Source organism: Pipra filicauda, unplaced genomic scaffold, assembly GCF_003945595.2.
Source record: "Pipra filicauda isolate LSUMZ 115617 unplaced genomic scaffold, ASM394559v2 scaffold431_size579624_pilon, whole genome shotgun sequence".
In the NCBI taxonomy this organism is placed as follows: domain Eukaryota; kingdom Metazoa; phylum Chordata; class Aves; order Passeriformes; family Pipridae; genus Pipra; species Pipra filicauda.
In genome coordinates this window covers 72,863-85,710 of record NW_024104567.1, presented here as the reverse complement: position 1 = coordinate 85,710, position 12,848 = coordinate 72,863, and the positions used below count along the sequence as shown (strand labels likewise).

Sequence of the window (12,848 nt, the reverse complement as noted above, 5' to 3'; positions counted from 1 at the left end):
AAGGAACAGAACAGCAGATTTTTTTTTTTTAATATGTAAATGCAAAAAATTAATTCAGAACACTTACCTGAATGGACTGATGGAATCCTAACCACACCTCATGTGGTAATTCACTTTCAGGAATTGAAAGCAGTAGCTCAAAACAACTCCTGGAAAAGCAAAAGGCAAGTAAACAAGCTACTTGAACATTCTCTTGTTACATTAAATAACACTTAGCACATATTACTTAGCATTCAGATAAGAAACGATAGTAATACAAACACCTTTGACTGCGCAAATCAATTAACAGGCCAGAAACAGCCTGAGAATCAGGCATGATTCTTCATATGGAAAGAGAGCTCTTTTTTACTATGCACAATCTTGCTAATTTAAGATTATAGCTACTCTTATACAAGATAGCCTCTTCAATATGGCTCAGGAACACAGCATCACAGAATTTCTACTCTTTCCTCTCAAAGAAAACATAATAACCATTCTGAATAAGACTCAATGGACTCCAGCATGGTCTCTTGGCCTAGAGAGAGAATGAAAGCCAGCTTCACCTAACTTAACATTTCCACACTGATATATGTAAGAAAATAAAACTAAAGAACAGTTTGAAAGAAGACACATGCACCAGCACAGAAATGGATCTGGATAACAGAAGCCTAATAGTATCATAAAAAAACCAGACTGACAAGTTATGTCAAGAAGAGCATCAACACAGAAACAGACTCCTTATAGAGCCTTTGATACCAACTGGGGGAGCATTCTAACACCTATGGCATGAACTGCAACCAGCCATGGTAGGACTGTTGTCTATATTTTTCTCAAACAGGGACTAATCTAACCTTGTATGGGACACGTGGATTACCTAAAACCCTACTGCTGCACAGAACAATTTGTCCTCATGTGCTGGTTTTAAAACCAGCAGGGAAATTAAACTCCAAATAAGGCACTCCCCTTCCCCCACACTTTTCAGTAAAAAAGGGACAAGAAATTAGTTGAAATAACAATTTACTAAAAATCACAATAGCAACAGCAGTATGAACAGCAAAAGTATACTGAAGAGAAGGTGTTTTACACACCACCGGGAACAAAAAAAAACACTTCCCGAAGGCAGCGCCCACGTGGTCTCCAGAGGAAGGCAATACGGCGACTGTTACCACTGCTGCAGCACATGGTATTCAGGAAACAAAACCAACAGAGCTCCCATAGCTTAACGTTTCCCCCTCACCCCCAGCCCAAAACCAACAGAAAGCAGGGACAAACAAGCCCTGGAAGCTAGTTCGTCCAAACAGGGATCATGCAGCCACTGGCTGAGCTCAGTTCTCCAAAGCTGCCTACACTCCTTGCCTTCAACTCTCCGCTCCGCTGTGTGTGTTGGGGGCAAAACGTCTCTGCCGGGATGCTGACCCTGCACCACCCAGCCCTCCCGGTTCAGCCACGCCTCGGAGCTGTCCATTTCAGCACCACAGTTCCGTAGTCGCGCTAGGGAGGGAAAACCGGAGGGAGAGCCAGCGGGCAGCAGAAGGGAACAAGGTCGCCGCCACAGACACCCAATCCAACTAGAAGTGTTAACTATGACACTCTGTCTAGAGATTCACATGATTTGCACACAGCAAAAGTATTTTCATAAATCATAAAATATAAGGAAAGAAAACTGGTCTAAGACTCCACACATAACAAATGCACCGAATTACTGCGATAAGCTACACCTACACTATTAGATAGTTCCAACTCATGCTACTTTTTCTTTAAAATCTCCTTTCCCAAGTATTAAATAGAAGAATGACAAGGTAACACATTCAATCTTACCATAGATAGATAGAAGAGCTGAGCTTGGGGAGGTGGAACAGATGGCCATAAAGCAAACACGAGTTTCAAAGCTGCTTAGTACCCAAAAAGAATGACTTTCCTTCTTCCTTCTGACCTGATAGATACATTGACTAATCACCTGCCAAGCGCTATGCCTTATCAGTTTTCAGCCAGATTCAGCAGACATATACATACACACACACATACACACACACACATACACACACACACCACCAAATGGACAAATACTGAATATCTGACCATCCTTTTTACATCTCAGAAGTTTGAATTCACTGCCCAATCCTTTTCCTATAAATAGAAGTTTAGACCTGCAAAAGCTCTAAACACTTTTATCAGACTGGCAGAAAATACACAGCCTTCATCACTGTCATTCCCTCATTATTCACAAAAATCTCAGGCATTACTATGCTGATGAAAAAGCTGGTAAGAGGATCACCAGATATTCCAACTGTCATAGGTCTCAATTTAATAAAATAATCAGGACTTTCTTTTGCCTAGTACTCAAGCTTGGTAATACAAGCTAATTCACTATCAAAACCAACTTTACAAAGTCTCACAGTACTTGAACTCTATTTTAACATTAAAAACTTCTGAACTAAAACAAAAAAAAACAAAATAAGAAAATCACTAGGTATGTGTCCAGTTTTCATGCAAGTCATACAAAAATTTTTTACACCCAGTACAACATTTGCAAACTTCACAGTCAATGTGCTTGTGAAAAGTCTTTTGATGCACACTTCACTTTCAAACTTGGTCAATCAATCCCACCTACTTCCACTCTCTTAATTCCTGGAATTACTTTTTCTAGAATATTAGTTTTTCAATATATGATATTGGTTATATAAAATAACAGACTTAAACAAAATTATAAAGCCAGTGTTTACTCATCAGTTTTCTATACTTAACTGTTAAGGTGCTACTTGGACAGTGAAAAGATGACGGAGAGATAGACAACAGGTTGGCAAAGGCATACAGTGCTTCATAAAAGAGTTTGGCGAAATAAACACTTGAAGAAAAGTACCAAGATCAGTGTTTACAGAGCCATAGTGTTGTCTACTCTCTTATATGGATCTGAATCATGGGTCATCTACCGCCACCACCTGCGACTCCTAGAACGCTTCCATCAACGCTGTCTCCGCACAATCCTAAACATTCACTGGTCAGATTATGTGACTAATACTTCTGTTCTAGAACAAGCAGCAGTCACAAGTATTGAGGCCACGTTGCTGAGAACACAGCTGTGCTGGGCAGGGCACGTCTCAAGGATGAAGGACCAACCACCGCCTCCCTAAGATCTTGCTTTATGGTGAACTTGCCACCTGCTGCCGCATGAGAGGAGCTCCGAAGAGAAGATACAAGGACTCCCTGAAACAACATCTCAGCCTTGGCCATATTGATCAACATAACTGATCTACTCTGGCCTCCAATCGGGAGGTCTGGAGACACACCATCTATAACGCTGCTGATACCTTTGAGAACGCACGCAGGATCTCTCTCGAGGAGAAAAGACAACGCAGAAAGAATCGTGCCCTGCAGAATATACCACCTAAGGAGTCATTCTGCTGTACCTTTTGCAGCCGGACGTGCTTGTCTCGTATTGGCCTTTTCAGCCACCAGTGCGCTTGTAACAAACGTGGGTAGAGCCCTCCCCAAATCTTCGTTCGTGAAGCCTGGGCATGATCAGTACCACCACAATGCCTACCTATACAAAACTGAATTCCAAACTTTAATTTCAATTTTTGCAAATAAACTGTAATGGGGGCTTGAATGTTTAAATTATTAAAATTATTAAAAAAAAAAATTATTCATCTTAAACACTCAACTTGAAAATATCTTTCAGGAAAAGATCTCCCAGATTTGAATTTCTTTACTTTAGAAGAAATAACTCTAGGCAGAAATTATTTGCATATTATTTGCATAAAATTTTTCTGTAATCACTTTATACCTCATTCCCAGAAATTTTTTTAATTAATTTTTAAAAGCCTTTAGAACTGTGTTCATCTTTATATTGTATTAGAACACTTTTTCTATCCTAATCTTCTTAGAATCACAAAGATGACTAATTATACCTTGGATGATCAACAGGAATAGTTCACTTATTGCCAGGAATTATCCTGTGTTTGTTAAGAGTAGTAAATGCAAGCTACTGAATCAAACTGCAGCAGTTTATTAGATTGAGAACTACTTTGTTAGACAGACAAACAGCTAATTGTCACATGTGCTTGCTCACAGAGGTGCTGTGGTAAGCAAGCACACTCCTCCCAGAAGCGACATCTGTTAGACTCCATAGATAGGACCAGTAGGTGAGATAGAGCTGCAAGCTTGAGGCAGAACTGGTCTTATTGTTTCAATCCAGTTTTGCTACTTAAATCAGATGACATTCAGATCTCTTTTCCCTTTATATGGTTGAAAAAGCATATAAGCAGGTTCTCAAAGTTGTGGAAATGGTAAACTCCCTTTCAATTCAGTGCCATCACAGCACACAGGAGAAAGTAGAAAGCAGTCAAATCTTAGCTACTGGCAAATACATTGTGAATTATGAACAATTCTTTCTATGCTTTTAGCTTGAATCTATTAACCTCGGAACCATATAAAGCATTTTCAGATGGAAGGAAAATTTTCACACTGACGGTAACATGAATGACACCTTGATCCTCAAATAGCATCCTCAGAAATAAAGCACAGAACCCTGAGTGAACAATCAGCTTCAAGGGCCTCCTGAGACTCATGACGATAGTCAGCTACCTTCCCAGTCATGTTCAAGAAAAATATTCCTGTCCCTATCCCCCCACCCTAATCATTTGTCAAATCTGTAATCTACAAGAGCAACTTCCCCTTTTTTTCCTAAGGTTAGACAGTGGACCAACGAGGTCTCACACTGCATCAGCATCATGTTTCCTGTGGGGGGTACTGTCCTTACATCACATCAGATGTACTGTGAATGCACAGTGGACCTGGGCCTGCAGCAGGGAAAGCCACAGTATACTGAGTTTTGGTGTTACTGGCTCACACTGCTGAGAAGGATGTCAGAAGCAGGAAGTTCTTTCCCTCTTCTCCAGGAAGAATGTTGGAAGGGAAGGAGGAGTTCAATAGGAAGTAGAGCACTTCTCCTTTAAATCAGGAAGCTTGCTTCTTTCATTTCTCATCAAGGTTCAAGTCTGAAATGCACAAGTGTGTACAACAGCTGCTGCATAACCCAACTGTCTCCCCCAAAACCACAGTTACACGGAAACAGTACGCTTTCATGTCCCTAACCAGTCTTCTTCTCTCATGGAACTTAATTTTTATGTTTAATTCCCTGTTTAACTTCTCTGTCCCTCCCTTGGAAACTCTTATGGAAAAGAAAAACATGTGAGAGTTAATTTAGAGAAGCCATTTACCTCACCCTATCTTCAACCTCACTCCTTGTATTTCTCATTCTTTAGATTCCTTTCAAATGTAATCATCACAAGAATAGGGGAGATTCCAGCGAGTCAGTCTCTCTACTGTCCTCCTCCACAAGGTTTTCTGAATATACAAGTAACAGCAAACAAAGTCCTCACACTGAAAGCTGAAAGAAACCATATAAACAGAAGAATATTCCAATCTTTCTAAACAAGAGAAAAGCAATTTTTATACAGAATTGGGATTTATGCCCCAAAGTAACAGTGGTAAAATATATAAAAGGTAGCCCAGGTACAGATGACCTGCACATATACTAAAAGACAAACTTTTAAAGTGATATGAGAAGAAAACAGAATACACAAGCTAATTAACAACAGTATGATGAAGACAAGAATACTCTAGCCATAAAGGGACAGTCTGCAAAAGCAATATAGATATTTTGCCAAAAATACGTGTATTATGTACCAGGTAAATGATTCAGCAGTTAAAGTCCTAAGTTTTCATATTAAGACATTAAGACACACTTTTCCAGATTTCACATGTTTTCCCCTTCTCGACAGAAGGTTTAAAAAAACCCCAAACCACTCATAGTTCACATATTTCTCATAACTAAAAAAAAAAAAAAAATTCAAGGCATCATATGGAACTTTCCGGTTCCGAGTTGTTGATTTATATTGCAAGTTAGTCCATTATAAATAAAGCATCTGACCAAGGAGTTCACTGCAAAAATCCTTCTTGAAAAGAATACTTGAGTTCAGACCACAAAGCAAGCAAGAGGCTGATAACAGAAAAAACAGCTCACTGAAAAACTGTCACAGAATCGCTTTTATTTTCTGTGATGATCTTCATATTCAGAGTTCTAGATCTTCATCCTCTCTCCTCGAATGAAACCTTACTAGCAACGAATGACCAGCACGTCACAATGACCAGCATGTAGTCTTATCCTTCTCAGGTAGTAACTGATTATAGTCCAGTGCATGTGGAAGCCCTCAGGCTAAACTCTTCAATTACAAACATCTGCTTTGCACTTAAAACATACTTTGAGGAACTACAAGTTATCCAAACTCAGCTGATGGACTGTAAAATGGTTCTCTATTCTGTTCCAGGAATTCCTGTACTTTAAGTCCTGTCTACCCACATTTCTCAAAGAGCTCAGGTTGAAGTCCTATAGTCTGCTCTGCTATCCTACAGCGCAACCCAGACTGCCATGAACACAGACCAGCTTGTCCTTTTCAGCAACGGACATGTTCAGAATCTCCCTGTGCTAAAGGGGACTGGACATAAGAAATTGCAAAGGATACCTATTTATTAATCCATGCATGAAGGTCTAATATTAAAACTTCTAATTAATAAGCACTACATTAAGCTTTTTCTACAGAAAATAGTAACTTTCAGAATGTTCTAAGAAAGAACAGAGCCTTCCTAATACCTCTGTGATCATTAAAATATGGAAGAACAAAGCCTTAGAACTTGTTCATGTTAATTAAGTAAATGCTCAAGTACATTTTGTGGTATGATAAAAAATGTACTAAAAACATTTACTAGATAATAAATCACAAGCACAGTTGTCAAATCAAGCATTAAACAAACTTATTTCAACTTTAACATTAAACTTATTTCAGTAACTTGCCCTTTAATTTATAAACTACGGTTCTTTTAAAAAAGAATAAATTAATATACCAACTCAAAACTTACAGCACTAGCCTGCCAAGTACCAAAAGAACATCTTCACATTCTGTAGTCAAGTAAGGTCTTGCATTAGCAAAGCTTTGGATGGAGATTCGATACACTTCCAAAAAAGGTAAAATATGTTCTGATGCACCCCGACTGCCAGCATACTGGAGTAGTGTCTGAAAGAAAATGAGTTATCATTAGAAGTTCTCATAGCACACTTTTGTTTAAAAAACAAATATCAATATGCAATATCAAACACATACAGTAGAAGAATTCTGGAAGTGAGAATTTTTACCCTGAAGGAGAATTTAAAGTGGCAGCTTTTCACCTCAACTGAAGTTCTCCCTTTTTTCAAATATATTTTTATTTATTTTATTATTTTGATAAAGTTATCAGAGTTTCTACTGGGAAGAAAGCTAGATGCAACTGGCAGAAATGTGAACTGTTAAGTTAAAAACTGAGGGAGAAGTTCTGCACTCAGCTCCTTTTGTACAGCTACCATGGAGACAGAAACACATAATTAACACTAGAATCTTCATTACTAGTGAGAATACAGAAAAATAGGAAGAAGCTCAAGATTAAGAACATTACTCCAGATGTAGTATTTTAAAGATACATACATTACTCACACGGCAAACATGAAGCCATCAGAAGGAGATACAAAACCCAGACCAGACCATTACACAGTCATTTTTCAAAGGTAAAATTACCCTAAATTTTACTCCTTGACCATAGCAATCCCACATTATCCAGGCACAGTACTGAAGCAGCAATGTAAAATCTAGCCAGTTTAAGAGAAATCACATCAGCACAGTGACTACAGAAGTATCTCCCAACTTTTTAAAAACTTACCTCCACTACCATGCTATGCTCTGACAGGCTATGAAGTACAATTTGAGAACAAGTATGGCACTGAGCTGAGGACACCTCAGCTCTACTGACAGCTTGCTTCACAAATAACAGCCCTTCCCTTACACCTCAAGAGCAGTGATGCTCCTGTTCTTACCCTCTTCCCATGTGGTACCCTCCCTAGACCAAAAAAGGTACTAATCTTGATTAAGGCCAGCTGCAAAGATAATAAAAAATAATGAATGAAAGAGACTGTGCTTTTTGGAACCCTTAGGGACAAGACTGCATGGGAAAAAAGTTCAGAGTGATCCGCCCTACAGTCCAATACAAGCTAAATTGTCCTAAGAGGAGGGTGATGGTCATATCAGTTTTCAAATCACTTCAAGCTGAGACTCTGATACAACAAATTTATTTTAACACCTTAAACAAAAACATGATCATATCAGATGGTGACTGGATGGAGGACATTGCTGAACAAGCCCTACTATGAGCTTAATAAAACCAAGTGCAGTCATTATAACAGCTAGAAACTTCTAAGACAAAACCTACCTTCCAGCACAGCAAAAAATAAGTGGCCAGTTAGACACTATTTTATAGCCTATCCGGTGTTATGTCAGTAATCTAACTATACAATACTAGTCTTAGCCTAAAAACAATGCAGACATCCACTAGGTCAGCACAATCATGGGTTATATTTAAGAAAAAAAAAATCTATTAAAAATACCATCTAAGAATCAGTAAAAATCAATATTTTTGTGGATTGTTCTCCAAGAATTAGGTAATATAACTCCTGGGTGAATGGAAGCCACAAACTTTCCAAAAACCCCACACAATATTAATAAAGACGTAAGGAGGGTGGGGGAAAGGAAGATTTTCCTTAAACACAGCACAAAGATAATTAGTGCAGAAGCGAATGACTAGTAATACCAGTCATCATGCTTATCTAACAGACTAATGAAGGATTTGATAATATAAATCATATATGGCTTTATAGCATTATATGACATTCAAAGGCTGTCAAGCTCTAATTCCCCAGAGATGCTCAACTGATGACTATCATAAATCAGCTGTTTGGTAAACCCAGTAGTAACACTACCATTATAGCAACTACGGGAAAAGATCAAACTTACAAGTGTCTGCACTTACCTAAAAGTACATCCATTAAAACCAACCTATTTAAAAAGTCAAATTCAGTGCTCAATTATCTTGACAGACACTTTGATCATAAACTACTTGGTCTGTGTAAAAGATAAAACACTGCAGAATACTTCCTAAGATTAAATAAATGTACTAGAAAACATTGCACCCTTGCTCAAGTGCAATCACAGCACCGGGATTAAAGTCTTAAAGCTAACATTAGCAATTCACTGAGTAACTATTTATGAGAAACTTCTCCCTAAATGCATAAACAATGGTTTCAGTGTACAACACAGATTCAAGGCCACAGACTTATTAATAGCTTGAACTTCAAGGATCTGTAGTTTTGAAAATACTGCCATTAGCATACTGACAAGCCAAATGCAGTATTTGTATTACAGAGGCTCTTCAAAGCTCTTCTGCTCTTTCAGAAGCAACATTAGTTTAGTCACCTACTACAGATTTCTCCTGGCAGTCTATATAAAATATATAATTGAAAGATTATTAACATGTCAGAATTAGATAATCTACATGTTTAAGGAATAGTCAAGCAATAATTCAGAGGCAATTACTACCTTACAGTCCAGTTGCCTGAAGAGAGTATTCAAATATTTAAAGTCTAGTTAACACATGCCCATTTACACTTCATCACACTTCATCCTGTCCTCCTCTTTGACTCCAATAACACATCAGATTGAAAACTGGGGTGAGAAGTGCAGAGACCACATCTACCTAATACGTAACCTACAGACCAGCCTAGGCCCTCAGCACTGCACAGATTCTCATGTTCCACAAATGCTGGTGCACCCGCTTTGCTGCATTTCCTCAGAAGCATCATTTTTTTGCTCAGACCCAATTTAAAGATGAAGATCTCCAATTTTCCTGACCTGCTATTACAGCTTTAAGCCTCTGTTTAAGAAAAACACTTCCTTCTCTTCTTAAGCATATCCAGTTGCAATCGACAGTCTTCAATGCACCACCTTTAAAAATTTCAGAAAGCCAACAGCAGATGCCATGTTTTAATGTCCTACAACCTCTGCTTCACTGATAAACGTTCTTCATATCTGGGATTGCACAGCCTCAAACACCCTCCTAGTCGTTCTAAGCTGGCTGTTTGGGTACATACTGAGCTCACCAACAGATGTGTTCTTCCCAAGGTGAATGTGCAAAGCATATATGCCTATACAACATAAAGCTGCTGAGTCAACCCATTATATAGGCTTTGAAAGTTTCTTTGTTGTGTTACTGTGGACAATAGTCCTACTCCCCTGCTCAAAAATAGGGATCTTCAAGGAAATTGTGTCATCCATCATCATTCCCAGGAAAAGCTACTGGAAAGCTGCACAGAGCAGCACAAATTTATATGTAGTAAATGAGCATCCATATAGCTCAAAGCATCGAAAAGTTACTGATTTGGTTCACAGTTTTCTGTGTCTGACAGCCATGGTAATTTTCACAGCAAAACTGAGCACCATCAGGCCCCCTCCTCAGCTGTACTCACAGGACGGGAAACCTAAAACATTTCAGCTCCCCTTATGTCATCTACTTTCCAAAACCAAATTTAAGCCCAGCTAAATTCAGCTTCTCTCTAGGCACATTCTGCTGTAGCTTAACAGGCTTATGAGAAGGTATCAGTGGTAGTCTCTAAGTCATAAACATAAAACTAAGCTGAGCCTTCTAAATTTCACTTAGGGGCAGACTGAAATTATTAAATTGTCACAAACATTCCCAGTCAGAAGGAGAAACCAAGATGTAAAATTACATTCTACTCACAGTAGTCTAAATGCACAATGACATCACAAATTCATCCTCTGTTGAAGTTGCTGAAGGACAGACCAGCAGTTCCATGTTTCCCACAGTATCTCCTGGTGTATGGGCATGACAACCCACACTCCAAGACTGATGGTAAACCAATAACAATCTTTTTCATTTTTATCTGTGCTATCATAGTGTTCTAAATGAGACTACAATAGCAGCACAAGGACCTAGAGGGCTATGTTTTTTGTGGGACAGGGTTTAGAGTTGTATTTTTTTGTTTGCCTTTTTTTTAGGTAATAGAACTATCACCAAACTCTACCAATCAAGTACCTCCAAAGCTTCTTCTGTACCAAATTAATCTGGGCAACTGGACATGTACATACACTAATCATCTTGACAACCACTCCTAAGTGTTAGCTTAGTATTTATGTCAATGTTCTGATACAATAAACAACATTGGGAACAATTTCAGCAAAACCTGAAACATGGAAAGAGTCACACACATTGTACTGGGCTCCGTGTCAGTGCAAGGTCACACATCTTCACTGTATGCTGAACTTGGAACAAATACAGCAGTATACAGCAGCACCCTGCAGTTTGAAAAGCAAGAGTTTTGAAACCTAATAAATACACTTGTTCTGTTGTTTCAATAAGTGATGTTTCAATAAACATCCTCCTAGAATGGTATGGCAAAGCACACAACCTGTGGATGCAAAATGGAAGACTGTGAAGGGTAACATCACTTCTACATAATCTGTAACACACCAGTAGACGTTTTTCTCTGATTTTGCCATTCTCCAGTCAAATACTGTGACTTTATCTGCTGAGGTGTCATTATACTAGCTCAGAAAACAAGCTTTTTATTTTTTACTTTAAAACGCACAGTCTCTTCAGATTCAACAGGGACAACTCTCCAACCTAGCAACCTAACAACAATTTTTCAACCTTAGAGTTCACAGTAAATGATGATGTAGAGGAAGAAAAAATTAATTAACCACTAACTTATTTAAGAATAAATTATCTCCATCAGTATGGCTTTAATCAAGTTCATCTCTTCTACAGGAAGTTAAGGCCTCGATTCAGAAAATGCTGATCTTAGTCTGTGTTGCATTAAGCAAGTATTCATACAAGACCCCCGAACCACAGCTCATTCAGTGATTTAAGGTAACAGCAGGCCCTCACCAGCAAGCACTGTTTACCCGACGGCAGATTTTAACCAAGGCGGAACGCAAAGATTTGATCTCGAGGTAAGTGAAGCACAGACAAGCGGAGGTCTCGGAACCGAGCCAAGACCACACCGAGAAAATGCGGTGCGGCCCGCCCGCCCCAAAGACCCTCCCGACGGCCACCGCATGTCCCGGCCCGAAGCGCTGCCAAAGCCCAAAGGCCCCGGGTTGGCGGCCCACGGGGGGCCCTCGGCAGAGCGTGCACGGCCCCGTTCAGCAGCCCCGCACGGTGTCGCGAGCCCTGCGCTACGCAAGCTCCAGAGGAGCGAGTGGAGTCCCCGGGACGGGACCTCCGGGCCTGCCCCGGCCGCATCCCCGCCGGCCGCACCCGGCCTGCAGTCCAGGCCGCGGCCCGCCCCGCTCGGCCCCTACCTGGCAGAAGCCCCGGCAGTAGGCCCGGGACGAGGCCTCCGACACCTCCTGCTCGCGCAGCTCCGCCTGCAACTGCCAAAGGCGGGTGCGGAGCGCCGGCACCACCCGCGGCACCTCGGGCCGCGCCGCCGCCTCGGCCTCCGCGTCCGCCATCCGCACCCGGCCCCACTGCGCGTAGGCACCACTCACGTGACCGCGGCATGACCTCATCGGCCCGGGACGGTGTCACGTGACATGCGCACGTGACGTATCGCTCTCCGCGCGAATCGCGCTCTGGGGCTAGGAGCGGGCGCGCCCCCGCGAGCTGCGCCACGTGACGCGCCGGGAGCGCGCGGAGCCCCGAGGGGCGGCGGTAACGGCCCGGGAGGGGCGCGGACCTGTGAGGTGACAGAGATAGGGGAGGGTGTGGACTGTTCAGATTCAACCGCTTAACTTAGATTGCCGTTATTTTAATCTCCGGTTTAACAACACAATGTTGAAAGCAGAACATTCGTGACTCGAGGACAGCCCCAGAGGGGCTGGTGCCCAGACACGAGAACGGGGAGGATGGTAAATAGCTTTTACCAAGAGCTTGCAGCATGACTGGTGACACGAGATGCTGGGCCCATGGGTCAGGAAGCTCTGCAGTGA

General features: G+C 40.9%; 1 protein-coding gene across 2 annotated transcripts in view; it reads right to left on the bottom strand.

Annotated features, from left to right (window-relative positions):
* Positions 1 to 12,428, bottom strand: part of RLF (RLF zinc finger) — a 50,156-nt gene extending 37,728 nt beyond the window's left edge. The window contains exons 1-3 of one of the 2 annotated variants that reach the window (XM_027713638.2): positions 12,219 to 12,428; positions 6,898 to 7,052; positions 68 to 149 (exon numbers count right to left, since the gene is read on the bottom strand). In XM_027713638.2, coding sequence (XP_027569439.2) covers positions 68 to 149; positions 6,898 to 7,052; positions 12,219 to 12,428 — 447 coding nt within the window. Of the gene's footprint in view, positions 1 to 67; positions 150 to 5,198; positions 5,369 to 6,897; positions 7,053 to 12,218 lie in introns of those variants that run through there. The other variant, XM_027713637.2, reaches the window with a different exon arrangement.
* Positions 12,429 to 12,848: the final 420 nt, after the last annotated feature.